This window comes from Hemiscyllium ocellatum, chromosome 3 (genome assembly GCF_020745735.1).
Source record: "Hemiscyllium ocellatum isolate sHemOce1 chromosome 3, sHemOce1.pat.X.cur, whole genome shotgun sequence".
Taxonomy (NCBI): domain Eukaryota; kingdom Metazoa; phylum Chordata; class Chondrichthyes; order Orectolobiformes; family Hemiscylliidae; genus Hemiscyllium; species Hemiscyllium ocellatum.
Window position 1 is genome coordinate 106,087,189 of NC_083403.1, and position 24,163 is coordinate 106,111,351.

General features: G+C 38.6%; 1 protein-coding gene across 1 annotated transcript in view; it reads right to left on the reverse strand.

The window, feature by feature from the left end:
• Positions 1 to 24,163, reverse strand: part of nid1a (nidogen 1a) — a 101,709-nt gene that overhangs the window by 24,741 nt on the left and 52,805 nt on the right. The window contains exons 11-14 of the mRNA XM_060852696.1: positions 16,960 to 17,103; positions 14,880 to 15,002; positions 8,930 to 9,148; positions 6,298 to 6,470 (exon numbers count right to left, since the gene is read on the reverse strand). Of these exons, the coding sequence (XP_060708679.1) occupies positions 6,298 to 6,470; positions 8,930 to 9,148; positions 14,880 to 15,002; positions 16,960 to 17,103 (659 nt within the window). The remainder of the gene's footprint in view (positions 1 to 6,297; positions 6,471 to 8,929; positions 9,149 to 14,879; positions 15,003 to 16,959; positions 17,104 to 24,163) is intronic.

Below are 24,163 nucleotides of genomic sequence, written 5' to 3' on the forward strand. Positions count from 1 at the left end.
CACCGACCTAGTTTCACGACCTTATGTCAAACATGGCCCAGTTGGAACATCCTTGCCATAGAATATTTTGGTTCAGGACTCCCACACCAGGACTTGGAAAATCCAGGCTGACACTCCTGTACTGCAGCATTGAGGAGGGTTGCTGTATTATCACAGGTACTGCCTTATGGTTGAAAAGTCAGAATAAGATCCCATCTGCCCTAACAGGAAGATCTAAGAGTTATAGTAACGCTATTTAGAAAAAAAAGAGATACCGATGGTCATTATTTATTTCTCTGTAAACATCACAAAGAGAGATTATATGTTATAACGTCACATTGTTGTTTGCCTGAGTTTGCTGTGGGCATATTGGAAGGCCCGTTTCCTACGTTACAAGTGACCATATCTTGGAATACTTAATTGGATGTAAAGTGCTTTAGAAAGTGCTGAAACTGCAAAAGTGACTACATAAATGAAAGTCTTTAATCCCCTTTAATCCAATATTATACATAAATAAAAATGAAGCATCTGCCAAAAGACACAATGCATGAATACTTTCTCTTCATCAAGAAAACTGCAACTCCTGCTTCTGTTACTGTTGGTGCTGAACAGCCTTCAACCTAATAGTGTAGCACCACAGGGTCAGCAATTTGAATATATATGGCACCAATAATTAAGTAAAATGTCCCATAGAGCACTTTAGACGTGAAACTGACACCAAGCCAAATATGATGATATTAGAACAAGTCACCAAATTTTTGGTCCAGAAGATGGATTTTGGAAGAAAAGAGAGATAGAATGAAGAAGAGATTTAGGGAGGAAATCCCAGAGTATTGGGCATTGGTAGCTGTGGGCATAGAATGAGAATCGGGAATACTCAAAAGGCCAGAACTAGAAGTCATCTGGATGGGTATATGAATAAGAAGGATTCAAACGGGTATGGGCCAAATGTTGACAACTGGGACAAAATTAATTTAGAATATCTGTTCAGCATGCATGAATTGGACTGAAGAGTCTGTTTCTGTGCTGTATATCTCTATGGCTATGATTCTGTAATACAGAGTTCTCAGTGTGTTGGAAGGCTGAAACAAGTTCCAGAAATAAAAAGGGGAAGGATCAACAGATAATTTAAAAACAAGCTAAATGTGTCATATAAAACTCCAGGATTACAAACTTCATTTTTGTAATGATAACGGTGTTTTGACAATTAGCAGAGGGAAGTGCTTCTACTGTTGAACCATAATGTTGGGCCCATTGGCACCTTTCTACAGATCTAAAATACTTTCTTTTGAACAAAGCCTGCAGAAGTAACAACATTTCAGACCTCACAGGCATTAGCAACATGAAAGGGGAAGTGCTCACCAGTGACTTCAAAGAAAGCTGACCACAAAGATCTAGCAATTGTTGTGATATGAACTTCCATTTTCCTAACCCCAATTTGAATCTGGTATCAAACCAAGGGGATCTTCCTGATGGTGTAGTAATGCCACCAAATAGGATAAGCAGTCAACCACAGTCCAGCATTCTCACAGACAGCAAATAAGGAAGCAAAAGTACAATTACTTTTCCCTTTCTACCAAAAACTTTAAAAAGAACAAATTAAAATGATTCAGGCACATGGCATTCAGGTAGATTTTTCTAAATGAATCAAATTGGAGAAATTTGATATTTCAAATATAATACTAACTTTCCACAGACAATGAAGGCTCTTCAGCTGAATTTTATACAGTCACATTTCATTGAACAAGGTGCAATTAGAGATTCTAGAAATAGCATAAAAGGTTTGCGCTTGTTTAGTGATCTCTACTTGCTTGCCATGCAGGGGAGTTTCCACAATGTCCAATCAATGGCAGCAACTTCTGGATTCCCACACAAATCTGCACGTGAAATCTACAGAAGTTGCTGCCAATTTCAGAGTAATGATTATAAACATTGTGGCAGTATTAATAGCAAAATCGTCAAAGTCTGGACCATTGATTGGAGTTAGCAAATTGCTGCCAGTTAACACTGGAATACGCATGAACTGAAACAGACATAATGTTCCAAATGTTAACAATTTGCTACATAGTTTGGCTTTTGGACAAGTTTATTGTGGTCTGCCTCATGTTTGGAGAATATGTTTTGTACAATCAAGTAATCATTTACAAAATAAATTCAACATAACTATCCTCATAATTTCATCAACTAAAATGGGAAAAAAATAGTCATTTGGATGGAAGGTGTTTGTTGTTTTTGTGATTTGGAAATTAATCTGAAATAAGTTAACTTGCTGATTTTTTTTTCAAAGACAAACATGACTACTGAAACCCTTCCCAATAATTGTGTAAAGAATTTGAATACCACTTCAAAATACCTTTTCTTTTAAAAACGGGCTTGCATATATGTTGTACAATGTGGCATGTATAATAGATTGTCCTTCTTACATCAGTCAATTGATACACAATGATATCAATTCCCAACACAGTGAAGCATCATTTCATTTATGCAACAGTGTGGGTAGTCACACAACATTTCAGCTATTCTCTTTTGTTGCAGTTATATTGAGCAAACTATTTTGAATGTTGTACCCAGAGAAATAATTTGAGGATGGCCAACATGTTATCTGAATAAATATTCTTCACTTGTCTTCCTTCCGAAAGAATAAAGGGCACTGTAAACTTGATGTTTTATATTAGCACAAATTCTATAGTATTCTGAAATATTTGCTGATGACAAAACATTTTGCAAGCATTGTGAACTGCGAAGAGGATTGTGGTAGACTTCAAAAGGCATACAGGCTAGTGGAATGGGCAGACACGGAGCAGATGTCATTTGATGCAAAGAAGTGAGAAATGATACATTTTGAAAGGAAGCACAAGGAGAAATAATATAATAAAAATTATGCAGGAACAAGGTGACCTAGGTATATATTACTGAAATTATTGAAGGCAGTAAACTGATCCAGAAAATGTAAAAACATGTATTCTGGGCTTTACAGATAGAGACAGAGCACAAAAACAAAGGAATTATGGTGAATGTTTAGTTCAGCTTCAACTGGAGTATTGTGTTCAATTCAGGGCACTACACAAGGATGTGAGGGCATTGCAGAAGGTGTAAAAAATATACAAGAGTTCAGAGATGAGAGTCTTCTGTCATGTAGTTAGGCTGCAAAACTGGAGCTGTTCACCATTAAAAAGGTTGACAGGAGATTTGATAGAAGTACTCAAAATCTTGAGAGGTCAAGTCAGAGTAATTAATCAGAAACCACATCCAGTAGCAGAAGAATTAAGGACATGAAGATACAGATTCAAATGTGATCGACAAAAGAACTAGGGGCATCATGAGATAATGTTTCTTTCTGCAGCAAGTGGTAAGGATCTAGAACGCATTAAATGGAAAGGTCAGCAGGCCATTCATTCCCTTGAGCCCAGTCATTATTCAACAGAATCGTGGCTAATCTGATTGTGACCTCAACTCCACTTTCTTGTGGTAACTACTTGTGATAACCTTCGAGTCTCTTGTGAGTAAGGAATCTACCTACTTCTGTTTTAAAACCATCCAATGACCCTGTCTCCACCACTCTCTGGGGGAGTTCAACAGACTTTTAGAGAGAACGCATTCTTGAATGCAAGTTGGAGGCAGCTTTCAAAAAAGAATTGGAAAATTCACCAAAGGGAATCTTTTTTTTGCAGGGCTAAGGGGAAATGGCAGGGTGAGTGAATCTAGTTGTGTAGCTCTTACAGAGACAATGCAAGAACCAATATCATTGTTCTGCTTCACAAAGAGATGGCATTCTGTAAAATATTCTAAAATATCCCTGCATCTCCCTGTGCTTGAAGATTTTCCACTATCCTTCAGCTGAAACCTAACTATTGAATTACAAAGCTTTCCTGTAGGTTTCCCATTTGGTACTCTATGCCTCTATCTATAAAGCCCTGGATCTGTATCTTTAAAAATATAAACTGCTTCGTGAACTTGACTGCCACCTTCAAAAGGATCTGTGTTCATACAGCCTCAGGTCACTCTGCTACTGCACTCTCTTTATTGTTGTACCATTTAATTTAGATTGCCTCTCCTGATTTTTCCTTCTAGTACAGAAACCTATTACAAAACAACTATTCTCATTTGTTTCTGTTGATATAGAATATGCAGAAACAAATACACGTTTTCAGATACTCTTGTGGCTTTTGTGGATTTTTATGGCAGGTCAATAGCAATGTTGGGGGGGGGGGGGTAGGGGTAGAGAGGAGGGATAGTGAAGGAGTGACATTAAACAGTTGCTGACCTCAGTATGTTCAATTAATGAGGGAGCGGGGGGGGGGGGGGGGGGGGGGGGGGGGGGGGGAGCTTGTGGTGGCGTGAGCTGGAAATGGAGTGGGGGCTGGGCAGTACTAGCTTTAATAGTGCCTTGGAGCAGCCAAACCTGCCTAAGACCAGCTGCCTTCACATTCTTGCTTAGTCACTGGAAGCAGTAAAATCTGTTCAGGTAGGTGCACATGTTGCAAAATTCTTTGGATACAAATTAAATTATATCTCTTGAAGTACCAGAATTCTTTTACTTAGACAGTAGTCAATACTACTACTTCAGTATCAGCAAGTAGTCCCAATAAAAATGACCAAATAAAACTTCTGCCAGTTCCTGCCATTCTCCAAAAAGGTAGATGTTTATAAAAAAGGCAACAATCAAAATATTTGCATTCAGTTGGCCATAAATGTCAGTGCCTTCTGGTTAGGAGCATAACCATTTAACTATTTGAGCTACAGTTGACATTGAACAAGTGTGCAACTTGTTCAAGATCTACAGCAGTACAATTCATTCATGCACATTGGACCAATTAAAATTGGCAACATTGATAGCTCTACTTTCAGCCACTAAGGCCTTAGCTTGAAACTCCCCGCCCCCCCCCCCCTCCACACATCTCCCAGTCACACCTACTTTGAGATGTTGTTAAAATCCATCTCTTAGACCAAACTTTTGGTTAGCACTTTTAATATCTCTGTTTGAGGACAGCTGTCAATGTTTGATTGATCAAGCTCCTGTGAAAAACCTTGAGACACTTACAAAGTTAAAGCTCCACATATATACATTTTGCTGTTGCAGTAACAGCTACGAATTGATTAAGAGTTCAAACCTGGGTGGAGAAACATCCACAAATCAGAGTAACTAACCTCTACTCAAAAGGGGCAAGTACGGGAAACATGGTTAGCATCATTTTAAGAAGAACAACACACAAAGAATAGTGCTGTGAAGAGAGATGTGCCACTGAAGTTTTACACCTTGCATCAGGCCACATGTAAACTTTCTAAATTTCAACTCATGACAACAATTGGTACTACAGGAGAAAATGTGCTGATTGGCTGACAGTTTGACTGATTGACTGAAGCTTGCCCATGCTGACAGCAATGAGGAACGATGGGCTTTTCAATCTCCCAATTAATTCAAAAAGGAGAACATATTCCTTGGGTTTGGACAGACAGGTCCCTGTCTATGATTTTTTAAAAAAAAGTTATTTGATCATCTGAAATTTGGCACTCTTGACTGAAACATGGAAAACTTCAGCAACTGGTCTGTATTCAACCTCTGTACTAACAAGTGACTGTTTATACAGAAAGACATGAACCTGCTTTAAAATACTACTTTTTTATGACTGCAAGGTGATCCAAAGCACTTCCAGTCAATTAATTATTTTTTGAAATATAGTTACTGTCATAATGCAAGAAGCACAGACAGACAACTTGCACTTCACATGATCACACAAACTGCAATGAATGAATCATTATGTCACTGTTGTTTTTTCCATCATGCCATAGAATTTGCTAAGTCCATCCAAGGACAGGCAGGACCTCAGTTTAATATCTTTTTCAAAAGTTTAGCATTTCCAGCAGTGCATTTCTCCCGCAGGACTGCACAGGCAGAGATGCCAAGAATACATGCCCAATTTTAGAATATTATGGAGGTGCTGATGTTGGACTGGGGTGGACAAAGTCAGAAGTCACACAACACCAGGCTATAGTCCAAAAGGTTACTTCACCTGTCGAAGGGACAGTGCTCTGAATGCTTGTGATTTCAAATAAATCTGTTGGATTATATCCTGTTGTTGTGTGACTTCTGACCAAATTTAAAACAACACAACTTAATCTATTACCTAAACTTGATACTTGAACATTTTGATAAAACAAAATAGTCACAAAATGGCAACCTTCGTGTAAAGTGGATCACTTATATGTTTAAAACAAAATTCACGAAAACTCTGCACAGATTATCAGAAAACTGTACAGTTACATTACGTTTATCTGATAGACTTTTGACAAAGGAAGATGTTTTGACACACTGCTTACAGGAACGTAAAGTAAAGTCTTTGCTTCATTTTTCTTCAGGCTGGAACCTTCCACTGGGATGTAGTCTATTTTTCCACTTTGTGCATAGAGGAGGTGTGTGCCTGGGGGCAGTGGAATGACATCTGGTCTCGGTGTGGGCCCAACTATCACAGGAGGAGTGACTGTCTCAAGGCCTGTCAGAACAGTAGAAGAAAACCAGATGGTCATGTTTAGATAGCACTCCATCACACTATTTAAACAAACACACATTGAGGGCAGTACATGAATTAACTCAGCCAGCTTTTTTCTTCAGAAATGTGATACAATAATAAAATGATTTGGGGTACAGACACAAAATCATTAAGAACAACAGCATATGTTTAACAAGGCCACTAAAATGCAAGTTGAGATTCTTTTCAAACCAAATTGAACTGAAAAGCAAGAAAATTACGTTGAATCTATATAGACCTTGGCAAGATCATACTTGGAGAACTGTGGATACATAGAATAACAATATTGTTTTCCATTACTGAATATTGTGATTTTGGAGAAATGGCAGATAAGATTTACGAGGATGACATCAGAGCTGAGAGGTGATTACTATAAAAAAGAAAGTATAAAATGGGTTGTTGGTAGCAAGGTGGTAATGTCTTTGGATTAGTAACCCAGAGACCCAGGATAACAGCGTGGGCATAAAGTGTCAAATCCCATCACAGCAGTCAGTAGAATTTAAATTCAATTAATAAATCTAGAATATAAAACTAGTCTCCGTAATGATAAGTTTTATTGATTGCTGTAAAAACCATCTGGTTTTTAATACCTTATATAGAATGAAATCTGCTATCCTTACCTGATCTGACCTACATTCAATGGCATATCCAGAGATTACAGCATTAGAAAGAGCACTATCATGGAGGTGGTTTTAACCAAGGATAAGAATCTTAGAACTGGGATATTTAGAAACTGGGAGCCAGAAAGCACAAATAATCATAGGTAATAGGATATGTTAAGAGTTAAATGTAAAGATAGCAGATTTTAGGATGTCTTACAATTTAGAGGGCCGAAGAGACTTCTCCATATATTGCTGGCAATGGGATTTATTAAAAGATTGCGACATGGCTGAAGCATTCAGTTCAGAATGACAGATAATAACTCACTTGATGCTTTGTTACAAATCTTTATACAGTTCTTGGCCTTAAACCTTTATCTTAGTAGCGCTTCAATAGATTCAATTACAATTTTCAAGCTTTCCCAGTCAGATTTAGCTGTTCACATATTTCACATGACCATCAGGTTCTCTGTCCTCCATGTGACTGTACATTACACAACTGGGAATGTGTATATACCTTAAAAGGACAAGAGCTTATCCCAAACCAAAGACATGTATTAACTAAGTGCTATTTTCGGTTGACGTGCAGGCTTGTGGCATAAACTGCTATAAAGAGTAAACTTTTCATGCAGCTGTGAATCTGACCTCTGAATGTGGAAACCCTTCTTTAGAAAAGTAGACGATTACATCAAGAGTGTTTCAAAAGAAAAACACACCTACTGGAATATTTAAAAACTTGTCTCTCCCAGAGCTACTTGCCAGATCAGAATAATAACTGCTATTTTTAAAAAATGATTTTCACATGATCGAAAATAGTCAATTTACTGTCAAACAGGTTCACAAAGTGATAATTTTGTTTTTTGTATTTGTTGCCTTATAAGTATTAAAAGTTCACTTCTCATTAGCTGTGCTATGATAAACCCCCTCCTTGCAAGTATTTACTGCAATGAATAGCAAATTCCAGAAATACCATCTCTTTTGTAAACATAGCAAGGGGAAAAAAATCTACTGCAGCTCAGCTCTTTTTACTGTACAGAGAGTGGGAGCAGAGAACTGCACTGTATTACTGGCCACAGTATTAACTGATGCTACACAAGATAAACTCGCTTCATGAGCAAGCTGAGACCCCATGCTTTCAAACTCTCAAATGAATTAATATTTTCTCAAGCCATGTCAATGGAAGGAATGTGGATAGCAGGAGGCAGTTGGAAGAAAATGCTTCAAGCAACTTTATTTCCCATAGGATCTTCAAAATGACTGTATATGAAAACAACTACACTCGAGCTAATTTGAGCATGTGATGAAGCCGTTCCACGGGTGACCAGCTGTATGAATGGCTTACAAACAAAGAATCCAGCAGTAAATGGAAACGTTTTAAATGCACATACCTTCAACTCCATTCAATTTTGACAACTTACATAGGTCCCACTCTTTTCATGCTATCATTAGCAGCAACGCCTTCAATTATCTAGGCCGCAAACACTAAAATTCCCTTGGTAAGCATCACTCTGCTTCTCACCCCTCATTTATGACCCTCCTCATAAGCTTTGGTCAAGGCTTTGTCATCAATCCTATGCTCCTTTCTTTCGCTCAATATCTCTATCCTGTGAAGCACCTTCATATGATTCACCACATTCAAAAGACGCTAGACAAAAACAGTTTGAGGTCAAGTAAATATTGTAAACAATACCTAGCCTCTCATATTTCCTATATCACAAATATTTAGATCTTTGACAATTAACTTCTCTGGTTTCAAACAGGCCACTTTACATGGATTATTTGCACTCATTTTTAATAACTTAATCCAAGAGCGCCAATACTTACATGGGGGTCGCACTCCATGGCTCGTCCTGGTTCCTGCAATTTCATTACCATTTGTGTCCACACACCAGCAGCTCTCTTGGCTTGTGAGGCACTGGACTGGCACATAATTCCCATGGACATCACACTCAGGGATGTAGAAGCCAGCAGGCCTGGGTCCTCTTGGCTGCAAGCTACTCACAATACTGTCCCTGTGGAGCTCACATTGCGTTTTCTCGGAGCCTGTTCAGCAACAAATAGAAAATGCAATAGTTTAAGGTCTGAGTTCACACAGAATGGCTGACTATTTTAACTGGGCATAGGCTGGATATTCAGATATAATCAGACACAATAATAATATCTTTGAAAAAAAACATAACCAGATCTTACTAAATGTTTTCAAACAGACTATTTCACTGTTGTCTTGATCCTTAAATTGTTTGCCATACTAACACCACTCTTTGTCAATGAAGTTGGTAGGTAGAAAGCACCTGCCAAACAAAGGGGCAGAGGAAATTGAAAGAAGGATCAATTCCTCAACCATGATTAAATGGACCTCATCAGATAGAACCATATACCCAAATTTTGCTAAAGCCTAATACCTGCTCCCCTGACTTGCAACCCTGCTCTTAAATATCCAACTTCCCATCTAATCCTTAATCTTACTGCTGTCCATCCATAATTACCTATTGGGACTACCTGCCAAACCACAAGTTAACACAAGAAAAAAAAATTAAATGACACTCAGCTTGTCCAAACCATTTAATTCTGCAAATTCTTTCAAAGTCTGTTTCCCATCCTCCAGCTGGGATTTGTAACCTAGTCTCTGTTGGATGGTCGAAGTCATCAATACTTTGTACTATCACAGCAACATTTCCTTTCTTTCTGACCAAACACACCCACAAGCACAGAACAACCAATTTTCAACACAGTTCACCCCAAATTCTTCCCCATAGTACTATAGTCTAATGGTTCCACTTATATCCACTTGTCCATTCAGACCCACTTTCATGACTGAAAGTAAAGGCTAGTGGCCTGGTCAATATGTATCACTTAATCAATATCATTGAAGCAAATGTTCATGAATGACAAATGAATGTTAGATTAATCTTAAAATGAACTCATTACACAAAGATGTCTGCTCCAAAGAATACAGGAGTACCTCCAGTCTGGGCACAACTTTCTACTCATAAACCCAACTTAATCAGCAATTATGTAAGACCCCTTGGCTAAAAACATCTGGAAGGGCACCCATAACATACCCACCCACAGATTGCCATGAAGTCCCACAAGCGGTCACTCCAAACTGAACACCTTATCCAGAATTGAGTTTTGGATCAGTAACTGTTGCCATCAGTCAGCATTGGAAAATAAAAGCCAGTTTCTCTGGCTGCCAGTAACAAAGTCACATTGATAGACTTCTTCATGTAGTCCAACTGTCTCCCTTTATTCTTTGGAACTTGATCAAATCAATCCTTACCCTTTTTAAATTCCAGGGAATACAATTTTGGTTTTTGCAATCTCTCCCCAGTCCAGGCATCATTTGAACAAATCAACCAAAATTACAATTTCTAAACAGAGTTTGGGAACTGGACATCCAGCTTTGAATTGGGTCAGTACATAGATACTTTGGCAAGGAAGTGTAGAACTGGCTCAAGAAAGTCAAGCCCTACTCATGAGAACTAGTGTCAAGATAAGACAGTCAACATGTTCATGATTAGGACCAAATCATAGAAGGATGAAATAGGAAAATTTTATGTCTGCTTTCAGGATCTGGTGTGTGGGAGAGCAAAAGCACCCAGGGACTGAAGCGCATTTATTTTATATCCTGCCTAGACACACTGTTGGATTATTCTTTTCTGCATCAAATCCCCCACAGTTTCCAGACATGTGGTAGTTTTCATCTCCAACCACAGTCTGGACTACAGTCATGCCTAATGTTTACATGCTGTCAGGTTCTGGAGCTAATTAACAATCGAGTACAACATTTAACAGGGATTAATTTTTTTCCACTCATTCAACATGGACTTATTGAAGTTTCTTCACAGCTTGTAAAATAGGAATCAATGACATATAGCCAAAACATATAAATAATTAACCAGGACAGAGTTCCAAAAGATGATTATGGGACATTGGCTCAGATGGGGTTCCCAAAACATCCATTGGTTTAATGGCAGTCAAATATTGATGCTGTCCAGCAATTTCTACTGAGGACGTAACTCCTCGATTGTGAATTGCCACCAGTTGGAGGATTTGCATTGCCCACTGTTAGCCTTGTAAGCCTACTGCGTGTTTCACAAAAAATGTTATAAATTAGTTGTCTATTAAATTCGCTACAGATATTTAGGGCTGGTACTTAAAGAACCTTTTAATGAGACAATTTATACTCCTTAATGCCGCTAATTTGCTGGCTAGAAAAGTTAACAGCTTGAACTGTGGTGTTTCATTTCTACAGTCATTACTTTTCAAAATTTTATCATTTGTTAATTTTTTTCTCTCTTTTCTGTCTTTCTTGATTCAATCTTTCCTTCTCTTGATTTCTCTTTCTGTATCCAATTTAACTCCAACTCATCCTCCTTAGCTGTTATGGAATCAGATGCCTACAGCACAGAAAAAAGCCCTTTGGCCTAGTATTCTGCACCAGTCAAAAACGAACATCTAACTCTTCTAATTCCATTTTGCAACACTTTGCCCATACCCTTGTGTGCCTTGGCATTAAACAAGCACATTCGATCATTCTAAAATGGTGGTTTCTGTCTCTACTATTCTTGCAGGCAATGAATTCCACATTCCCACCAACCTCTGGGTGAAAAATCTTATCCACACATCCCCTCTAAACTTCCTGTCTCTTACCTTAAATCTATGCCCCCAGTCATTGATCTATCCACTAAAGAGAAAAGTTTATTTCTGTTTGTCTTATCTATACCTCTCATAACTTTTTATATCTTCACACAAAAAGGGAAACAGCCCAACATGAGCAAGTATCCAATTTCCACGTTTTGAGCCTCATTTATCAAGAACAAAGGGCTGTCTTTATGACAGGGAATTGTGATATGGAAATATGTTGTTGGGACAATGACAGCAGATCCATGTTAAACCTTTCAATACAGAACCAGATTAATGTGGCTAAAACCTGCAGGACAATTTGTAAAGAAGAGGGAGCGCCATTAATTGGATAGTTGTTCCTGATTATTCCTCAGTCCTTTAATCTCATTAGTTAAAGAAATAGATTACTGACCTCATGGTTCTAACCAAACCTTTATCACTTCATACTTTTAATAGCAAAAAGCACATGAGCTAAAGGATGAAGCAACAAAATGGCACACTGCAAGATGTTCCACTTCAGAAAATTCTGTGACATTAAGCTCACCATCTGTTGATATTCATTCACAAGTCCACTATTACAGGGCAGAAATTCTGTGTGTGTATTGCAATGCAACAATTGGAAATGGTCTAACATTTGTGGTAGCACTGGAATGCATTCTCATTGTGTCAGTCATGGTATCACTTGGGCAGCACTCTCACCTGAGTCAAGGAAGGTCTTGTGTTCAAGGCCTACTCCAAAGACTCTCCAAGCAGACATGCCCTGTACAATAACGAAGGAGTGCTACATTGTCAGAGATTACCGGCCTTTCAGATGAGACATTAAATCAAGACCCTGCTTGCCCTCTTGGGTAGCCAAAAATTCCACGGCACTATTTCACAAGAGCAGATGAGTTCTCCCCAGTGATCTGGCCAACACTTATTCCTCAACCAATAACATTATCTGGAACTCTGTGAATGCAAAATCAGTTGCTACAAATTATACATTACAAACACACCAAAAGCACTTAACTGGCTGTAAAGTGGATTAGGAAATTCTCATGTGGGAAAGGGCCCATAAAAAAAACTCTTTTACTGCTGCCCCCACTACTCAGGAAGTAAAATATGTTTCAGTCTGAGAGCCTTGTATAGAGACAGTGTTAGTGATGGACATAGAAGGTAAAACATCCCTCCATATTTGGCCACACCTTCATTAACATATAAGATCTAAACTATATTCAAAAATAAAGACCATTAAGTAATTTGTTCTTCTCCAATTCAAAGAGCTTACAATCTGCTGACATCCCTTTGATGTTCCAAAGTGTGCTTCTAGAAAAATTATTCACCTCATGAATAGCTAAATTCTGTGGTAATTCCTTTCATGTGATACTCTAACAGCTGCATTTTATAAAAGTAAATTTCTGACTCTCTGAAAATGATACAGATTATTGTCCCAACAAAGAAAACTATTTAAATAAGTAAATAGACTTGACAGAAAGGCAAATACATACTTTAACAAGGATTTTCTGGTAGTTTGCCTAATCTAGGGTCAGCATATAAACTGTGCTGCCTTTGTACTTAAAAAAACTATTTGACTTTTAACATTACACCACCAAAGAAATTCCAAGTTTCCAAGTGTTTGTTATGTCATCTGCTTTTGTGAAAAATTGTTTAAAAGCAGCATACTCTCTTACAACTCACAAGCAGGCACCCCAGCAATAGAGTCATAGAGATGTACAGCACGGAAACAGACCCTTTGGTCCAACTCATCAATGCCAGATATCCTAACCTAATCTAGTCCCATTTACCAGTATTTGGTCCATATCCCTCTAAACCCTTCCTATTCATATACCCATCGCAATGTCTTTTGAGTGTTGTAACTGTTACCAGTCACCACCACTTTTTCTGGCAGCTCATTCCATACACATACCACCTTCTGTGTGAAAATGTTGCCCCTTCGGTCCCTTATAAATCTTTCCCGTCTCACCCTAAAACTATGCCTCCAGTTCTGAACTTCCCCCACCCCAGAGGAAAGACCCTCTCTATTTACCCTATCCATGCCCCTCATGATTTTATAAACCTCTATAAGGTCACCCCTCAGCCTCTGATGCTCCAAGAAAAAAACAGCCCCAGCCTATTCAATCTCTCCGTACAGCTCAAAACTTCCAACCTTGGCAATACCTTTGTAAGTTTTGTAATGCAGAAAAATTGTTTTGTTGATATTATTTGTCTGTTATAAAAACTTGGGTCTTTTGTTAATTGAAGCTTTAAAGGTCCTTTCCAGAGACTTGAGCACATGAAGCAGGTTGCCATTCCCAGTGCAGCTCTGAAGGAGTGCTGTACTGCTGGAGGTTCTCTCTTTTGATTGCAGTGTTAAACCGAGGCTCCATTTTGCCCAGTAAGATGGATGAAAATATACCATGATCTCATCATTTTCACATTGATGCCAGTGTGCAAATTCGTTACTGCATTTCCAGCATCATAACTGCAAATGCATTTCAAAAGCTACCTAATTGTTTGTAAAGTGTTTTGGGATATCCTGATATTGAGGAAGACACCACAGAAATGCAAGCCCTTACCTTCTTTGGCATTGTAGAAAAAAGATTCAGTCCATCAGGTGAAGTACACACTAAAACTTAAGGGCATATCAAATTGAATATTTTCCCCTCTTTTCTTTTGTAAGGTTATAATAAATGAGTAGACAAGTTCCCATAGTGCAGCAGCAGTGTACCCACCCCAAGCCAGGAGGCCCAGGCCCAAGTCCCACCCACTCGAGAAGTGTTATGCTGAAAATTAGTGGAATAAGATGATTAACATCAGGTGGTAGCGTTCCAATTTAATGAACTGACTGCATTGGGTATTAGCTACCCAGGACTAAGAGTCAAACTTATTTACCTGGCTGAGCTGTTAAATTGCTTTTCAATAGTGATGGGAATTGGATAAATGTGAAGGGGTAATTTTCTGGACCATAAGAAATATCAGGGGAGATTGAGTAATGTAATGTAGTGGATCAATATTCCAGACAGCTGACTAAAATCTAAAAGTTTACACACAACAGAAATCTTGCATATGGTACACTGTTCGACAGTCCCCAGATTTCAATTGCTAACTTTTAGAAATTTATGAGAATGTGACTGTGTGAAGATTGAAGTGAGTGAAATAATTTCCTTACCTATAGGTGTACACTGGAACCCATCACCTTGATAGCCAGGGGAACAACGGCAAGTGAAGGATCCAGGTGTATTGTAGCACTGAGCATATCGATGGCATCGGTTTGGCTGGCATTCATCAATATCTTGAAAGAGGAAAATGGTTTCTTGTAACTGAAGACATGACAGCACAAGTAGCCATTTAACACCTCAGCCCTGTTCTGATATTCAATGAGGCGATGGCTCATCTGTTACTTTACTCCATCTACTATTTTTGGTTTTGTAATTTCTTCTAATCAAATTCTATTAAACAGAGTTTCAATTGATGAACACCTATCCCACTCCCCAAAAAACCTCCAGCTTCAACAGGATGGAGAGAGAGAGAGTAACTCAGATTATTGAAATCCTTTGTGGAAAAATGTGTTTCTCAACATCATTCCTACCCACCAGCCCCACTCCCACAACCTCTCTCTAAAGTTAAATATGTCCCCTTGCTCTCAACTCCAACACCATTAACAGGAATAGTTTCTCTCTACCCTTTATTCACCATAAGCAACTCAATTAAATCATCTCATGGTGTGTACCTAAAGCAAATTAAATGTAGGCTTGCATAAGTTTAACCTTATTGAGCCATTAAAAATAATCAATATTGTCATTTCAACCAAAAACGGCCCAGTTCTCTGAAATCTATGCAATTGATTTTTCATATGCATAACATAACTCTAATTAGTGAAACACAGGACGTTGTACATAATGTTGTCTTTGTAAAAAAAAAACCTAGGCATTAATTTCATTCAGTTACAGCAATAAAAGTCTTGTTTGCTGTTAGTCAGAAACATTGAGCACAGTGCAGCCATGTTCTGAGCTCTTCACAGCAAATAATGAGCATTCAGTCCACCCTGCCTTTGCTTGCTCTTTGATCAAGTTACTTCACTGTTGTTCCCCATAGCTCTGTAAATGCATCCTTTTGAAGTACTTTTCCAAATTCTCTTTCAATTTGCTTTCACCAGGTTTTCAAGCAGCACATTCCAGATCACAACAACTTTCTGTGGAAACAAATATCTTAATCTTCCTTCTGGGGCTTTCACTGATCACTTTAAATCTGTATCTTCTGGTTACTGACACATCTGCCAATGGAAATCATTTCTCTTTATTTAGTCTATCAAAACTTCTCAATTTTCTCTTGGCTTCTCCCTCCAAGGAGAACAATCTCAGGCCTTTTATTCTGCTTGTATAACTGAACTCCATCATCATTTTAATATGGAAAGAATATTCAGTTTTACTGCATCTCGATTTGTTTATTTGGCCCATTACCATCACGATCATCCCTTTTGTCATTTAATTCTCCTGCCTTCCTCCAAACACAAGGGACGCTCCTCTTGTTCTCCTCTCCACCTTCATCCTCCTATCCTGCAGCTCTGTGCTTAGTTATAAACTGTTTCATAAACTTCTAATGACCGATCACGGATCTAAACTCTTCCTTGCTTCACAGTTGCTACTTAATCTGTTGAGTATTTCCAATATTTACTTTGGAATTTCATTATTGCCAGTATTTTGCTTTTGTTCTATTTAATTTCAATTGATGCAGCTGCTCAGTGAATCTTTGTGCTTCTTATTAACGTAATAGTTTAAAGTATTACTTCCACCCTTAGAATCTTTTGGTAGCCTCTAAAGGTTGTGTAACAAATGGACCTGACCCCTCCCAAATGGGCCTGTAGCAATGGATGCCCAAAACCGATACAATTTTTGGAATTAGTGTGTAAAAACCCCTGAAGTGAAGGCAAAATACTGATGTTGCAAATCAGAACAGAGAATGCTGGAGAAACTCAAAACATCAGACAGCATCCATGGAGAGGGAAATAGGGAGTTAATTTTTGAGTCCAGTATGACACTTTTCATAGTGAAAAGTAGTTGCTCTGAATATCACATCTGAAATGTTAACTCAGTTTCTCTTCCCATGTATGCTGCCAGATCTACTGAGTTTCTCCAGCACTGTGTTTGTTAAAAATATCTAATCCTTCCCCACCCTCCGCAACTCTGATTCATGCACATGTTCAGGAAGAAAACTGACAGGTGTTTCAACTGAAGCAGGATTTTCCATACCAACACAGGATTTTCCATCGCCCGAGAAACCAGGTAAGCAGACACACATGAAATCTGAGCCGCCAGTGTAAATACAGCGAGCACGGTCAGGCGAGTCACAGTTGTGGCTTTCAGTTTGGCAGGGATTGTTCGGCCGCTGAACAGCTACAAGAATAAAAACAAATAAAAACTTATACATTATTTACCTTTCATTCCTCATCTGGAAGAGGGGATCTTCCTGCTCACAAACTTTAGTAATGAGCAAGGAGGCAGCAACAGCTTGTATTTGTTTTGTGCCTTTAACACTGGAAAATATTCCCATGTGCTTCACAGGATTAATATCAAAAAATGTGTTGACGCCAGGACACACAAGGAGACAATAAGGAGGTGACTAAAAGCTTAGTCAAAAAGATAAGCTTGAAGGAACAATTCATAGGAAGTGAGTATAGGAATAGAGAAAAAGAAATTACAACGTCTTGGCACCCAACAGTAGCAGAATGGAAATCAGGGGTGTGCAACAGGCCAGAACTTGGGGAGTATTGCTATTTTAGTGCATTGGAGGGCAGGAGGATGTGAAATAGATAGGAAAAGGTGAGACCACTGACAGTGTGGAAATAAAATCTCCTTGATCCTGGTTTAAATTTTATCAGAATTGAAATAGCATTGTATTTTGTTCCATTTGTCTGAATATTGTAAAAACAAGACCTTATTAACATTTTGATAATTGAACAAACCAAACTGCAACCATTTTGTCATTTCTTCCACTGCAAGTTTTGTTTTAAAACATGATTTTCAATTTAAGTTAAAGCAGGAACAAGGAGCATTGGAAGAAAGGGGTTTGCAGTGTCGAGAAATTTACTTTAAGGACTCCGAAAACAAACCAAGTATCAGATGCTCAAGAGTCAGAATGTATTGGAGGTTCTCCACCCACATTCACATATGACTTCAGCAGCTGCAATCTGACCGTTGGACATTGCACTAATTAAGACAGGAAGACGGGTGGGGGGCAATCAGATCAGGGGGTCAGTGTCGTTTTTTGGTGGGGGGGGGGGGTTGCATTTTTACAGAGTAAGTTGAACTGGGTTCAACTTCATATTACTTCCAAATTTGGCACTTGTACCTTTGGCTCAATCTATTTGGTGGATTCATCTTTATATAAACAAGCAGTAGAACAAGTTTTAATAGTTTAAAATACAAACATGTGATCTTTGTCATTTCTGCCAAATCCTACAACACAGACTCCTCAATGACGAATTTTTTAGCTCAATTTCTTGTACACGTCTCAGTCCAAAACTACCAATGTTGATTTAAACAACCAAACAGCCAGTTAACCCTGTCTTTACACTGCACTATTAGTTTAAGCGATTGCTGAAAAGCCCCTGAGATGAACCTTTGATGACAAGATTGTACATAGTTAGCTAATCTCATGTGAAATGTAAGTACTCTCAAAGGGTTAGGAATGGGTATCAGAAAGCCAGAGTTCCCATTAAGCAAGAAACAATTTGGAGAAGTGGCTCCTGGTATCATGAGAGGAAAAGATAACAAGTAATCAGAAAAGCTAATAGAATGTTATATTTTACTGCAAAGGAAATTAAATTCAACAGTCGGGTAGTTACACTTCTGTCATACAGGACATTGGTGCGACCACATCTGGAGTACCACTTACAGTACTGGTTACCATACTTAGAGAAGGATGGTAATACATTAAAAACAGTTCTTAAAAGGGTCACTAGACCTGAAACGAGCAAATTATCTCATAAGGATTGGCCAGGCCTGTATTTTCTTGAGTATAGAAGAGTCAGAGGTAACTAATTGAAATATATAAGATCCTGAAGGGATTTGCCAGGATGTGTGTGGAAAGAATGTTTTCTCTTGAGGGAGAATCTAGAACTAGGGATCAAGGTTGAAAAATAAGGGATCACCCATTTAAAACAGAAATTAAGAAAACCAGGTAAGGTGTGTGGAAAGAGTAAGTTAAGGCATGGAGCAAGGGGTTCAAAGAGAGGGATTTTGGGGCATGCACGTGTCTGTGCACTTTATGTCTTTGTATTTGTGCACGCACATGTGTGTTTGCAAGCATTTGTGTGCAAGTATGTCTGGCGTTAAGCAGTGGAAGACAGAAAAAAAATCCATTCATTCCCATGGCCAAATCTTGCGTAATTATTTCCTTTCTTTTCCACTGGTTATCTATTTCCTGTTTTAATCTATTTGGATGGAATGTTTTTATACTCTTTGTTTTCAAAGACACTGAATTATTTTGACATGCCTATATGATCCTGGTGAATGATACTCCAAATCTCAGCTCTACTCATTCAGATTTCTGCAGCCAAAATGTAGAATAAACTATTTTGCTGCTGTGTGTTAAACTGTATGAGGAGTGACCAGGATGAATTACAAGCTGCTGCTATTTAAAATAGTAACAGTACAGCTCAATTCACATCTTCTTCATTTAGCTCACACTCAACTTCGATCTTTGAACTAACTTTGGCGAAAACTGTGGACCTTTAAAACACTCAAAGAACAGTCTCTACTGGATGATTGTCAATCTCAACTCCACCTTCTCAGCCAATCGCCATACCTTCCAATTCCCCCAGTGTTCACAAATCCTATCTATCTCCCACCTTGATTACATTCATTGCTTAAGCATCCCCAGCTCCTGGATGTAGAGAATTCCAAAGACTTATAATCTTCTAAATGAACAAATTTATCCTCATCCAATTCCTAAATGGTTGCACACCCTATCTTAATATATTGGCACAAAGTTGAGATTCAAGAGTTCACAGAATATTTTGCGCTGTCTTTGTTGCATTTCCTTGTTTCAGAAAAACGCAAACCAAATGGAGGCAGACACAGAGGTTGAACACTGAGTTTAGCAAAGACGTTGCTTTAGCTTCCTTATACCAGCATGTACATGCAAAAGAAATAAATAACGTGACAGTGCATCACTTCCGACAATATTAGTATAAATAGAGTTATAGAGATGTACAGCACGGAAACAGACCCTCCAGTCCAACTTGTCCATGCCAACCAGATATCCCAACCCAAGCTAGTCCCACCTGCCAGCACTTGGCCCATAATCCTCCAAACCCTTCCTATTCATATACCCATCCAGATACCTTTTAAATGCTGCAATTGTACCAGCTTCCACCACTTCCTCTGGCAGCTCATTCCATACATGTACCACCCTCAACGTGAAAGGTCTCTTTTATATCTTTCCCCTCTCACCCTAAACCTATGCCCTCTAGTTCTGGACTCCCAAACCCGAGGGAAAAGACTTTGTCTATTTATCCTATCCATGCACCTGCATGATTTTATAAACCTCTATAGGTTACCCCTCAGCCTCTGATGCTCCAGGGAATATAGCCCCAGCCTATCCAGCCTCTCCCCGTAACTCAAATCCTCCAACCCTCGTAACATTCTTGTATATCTTTTCTGAATCCTTTCAAGTTTCACAACATTGTTCTAACAGAGGGAGACCAGAATTGTACACAATATTCCAAAAGTGGCCTAACCAATGTTCCGTATAACCACAACATAACCTCTCAACTCCCATACTCAATGCTCTGACCAATAAAAGGAAAAGCATACCAAATGCCTTCTTCACTATCCTACCTACCTGCAACTCCACCTTCAAGAAAATGTACATTTGTAAATATGTTAAATATAATCAATCAAAAGACATAACAATTTCCATCTGTTGCAGTTTTTGGCTACTCTCTTAAGCCTTGTAGAATATTACAAGGTTTAAGCACTTTATTACATTACCCTCTTTGCTCCTCCCTCTGTCAGGCAGATGTAAGTTAAGGTAGAGCAATATGGCTGTCTGTTGAGAGTCCACATGTTAATCTTTTCTCAGTGCAAGACACAAAGATTGCAACAAGGTGGAGATGGAATTTTCCTTTACACATTTTTTGAGAAATTATTGAGTGAAGTACATTATAACATATTGTTGGAACTTCTAAATTTGATTTTGAATGGGTTTCAGCTACTTGAAAGATTGCTTCCTGTGCTCAGTCAGCATGATAAATACATTTTGGGAACAATGAGGGAATTCAACCCTTACAAAGAGAGTCAGTATAATTACAAAAGGTTACACATTTGGCTGATGAATTGAACAAGTATTTTGCATCTGCCTTCAGTCTAGAGGACACAAAGAATATCCAAGAAGGAGCTATAAAACAGGAAATGGGAGAAAGGGCAGAACCCAGGAAAATCACAATCACTAAAGAAATGGTACTAATTAAATTGTTTGAACTGTGGGCTAACAAGTGTCTGGGTCCTAATGGACTTCATCCTAGGATCTTAAAGGAACTGCTTAGTGAGATGATTGATGCATTGGGTTCAAAATTCCCTTGATTCAGGGATATCAAATAACTCCTGTACTGAAAAGGTCAGGGAGACAAAGTAGGGATTACACGCCAATCAGCTTAACATTTATCATGGGTAATATGTTACAGTCTATTAATAAAGAAATTACAACAAATATAAATTCAATGCAATTAGGCAGGGTCAACATAATTTTGCAAAATTAGATTAAATTCCCAACAGTATGGAAATAGGCCCTTCAGCCCAACCCAACCCTCCAAAGAGTAACCCACCCCCCGATCACTAACACTATGGGCAATTTAGCATGGCCAATTCACCTGACCTCCACATCTTTTGGATTGTGGGAGGAAACCGGCACACATGGAAGAAACCCACCCAGAGAACATGCAAACTCCACATAGACAGTCACTCGAGGCGGGAATCGAACCCAGGTCCCTGGTACTGTGAACCACCTTGCTGCCGTGAGTCTTTTGGGTTAGCAAGTGGTGTGCCATTGGGATTAGTGCTATGACCCAACTGCTCATTATTTATATAAATGACTTAGATAAAGGAATGGAAGGTATGGTTACCAAATTTGCTGATGACACAAAAATAGGAAAGAATGTAAGATGTGAAGAGGACATAAGGAGGTTATAGGAATATATTAGCATGTTACGGGAATGGCAAAAATGTGCCAAACGGATTACATGTGAAAATGCAAGTCCTTTTTGGCAGTGGCAGATAGTATTATTATCTAAATAGTGAGAAATTGCGGAGTTCAGAGATGCAAAAGGATCTTGAGGTGCATGTACACGGAATGCAGAAGATTAATATGCAGGTACAGTAAGTACTAAGCTAATAGAAGGTTATCATTTATCATGGGTGAAATGGAATATAAAAACTGGGCACAGATGAAACCACATTTAGAGTGCTCCGCACAGTCCTGTTCACTTGCTTAACGAGGATGCGAATGCATTGGAAACAGTTCAGAAACAGAAACAAAAATAAAAACAAACAAGTGTAGAACTGGGGGTACTATTTTAAAGTTAGGGGTTTTCCTTTTAGGACTGAGATGAGGGGAAATGTTTTCTCTCCTGTTATGCTACTGAGGCAGAGTTCCAAAGAAGGTGGTGATGGAGAAAGGGTCACTAAATGCTTTTAAGATAAAGATGGACAGAATCTTGTTAGGGGAATGAAAGGTTATCAGGAAAGATGGGTGTGTGAAATTCTTATTGAATGACAGAGCAGGTTTGAAGGGCTAAATGGTGTACTTTTGCTCCTAGTTAGTGTTCGTATGACATTCTAATTATCATTAAGACAGAGGGACAGCACATTATAAAGGTGAACAAAGTCCAAGATCAACTTGAAGAATATATACTGTTTAGAACCCACTATGAATGCAAGAAACAATTGGTTTCAGTATGTGATACCTCAACATGGGAGTGAGGTGTGGCATTCTCTTACATAATGAGAGATGGTGTAGAAAACTTGTAATATATATGTATCTTACTGACTTGAACAAACACAGAATTCAGTCTTTTTTTTGAATAATTTTATCATCAATCATATATTGTGTTCTGAGTTTGATATAGACTTGTACAAAGCAAGTCCACTTTGTTTAGTAATCAACTCTCAAATGCTTACAATCATCAAAGAAGGAGCACATCGTTACAGAATTATGGTCTCAGACATGGACATTGAATTTGATAGTCGACAAGTAAAAGCAATTCAAATTAGCAGGTCATTTAGATATGGCCATCTTTTCAAATTTTCCAATAATTTCACAGCCAGTTACAACTATCATATCAGCGTCTCAGAAAAGTTTATGATAAAACTCAATACATGGTGCTCAATAAAGCATTCAATTATGTCATGACTGATTGGCCTAAAGTGCATGATGAGAAATTCAAGGAGTATTTCAAATGTAAAAGTGAATTGAGCCTAGATTGAGGTTGTCTCTAGTAGGTTGCAAGAGTTCTTCTTTCACCAAGGTTTTGAGAGAGATGGAGAACTACACCAAAAGCATTTACCAAGAGTCCAGCAATGCACAAAGTTTTTGCTACTGTTACTCAGTAGACAGCAATTTCAAAAGGATATCAGGGAAATAAAATTGACTAACTGACCGGATAATTTCTGGGACTGGGGCTCAAACACGGAGCTATACCCTGTGGATATGTCTCCTGACTGTGTTGTTCATCCTGTTTACTTTGATCTACCTCACCATCCTCAGTTAAATTAGTCAGCTGGAAGAAGAAACTCAGCCAGAAACTAACCATAGGCTCTACACTCCTACAGCAGGAGCCAAGAAATTAATGAAGCCTGATTGCGTTGCGAAAGAACTATGTGAATTGTTGTGCAGAATGAATTTTCATTTATCAAATGCCGCTACCTTTGTGTGTGGGAAATCATGTCTCACAAACTTGACTGAGTTTTTTGAAGAAGTAACAAAGAAGATTGATGAGGGTAGAGCAGTAGATGTGATCTATACGAACTTCAGTAAGGCATTCGACAAGGTTCCCCATGGGAGACTGATTAGCAAGGTTAGATCTCACGGAATACAGGGAGGACTAGCCATTTGGATACAGAACTGGCTCGAAGGTAGAAGACAGAGGGTGGTGGTGGAGGGTTGTTTTTCAGACTGGAGGCCTGTGACCAGTGGAGTGCCACAAGAATCGGAGCTGGGTCCTCTACTTTTTGACATTTACATAAATGATTTGGATGCGAGCATAAGAGGTACAGTTAGTAAGTTTGCAGATGACACCAAAATTGGAAGTGTAGTGGACAGCAAAGGGGGTTACCTCAGATTACAACAGGATCTGGACCAGATGGGCCAATGGGCTGAGAAATGCCAGATGGAGTTTAATTCAGATAACTATGAGGTGCTGCATTTTGGAAAGGCAAATCAGAGCTGAACCTATTT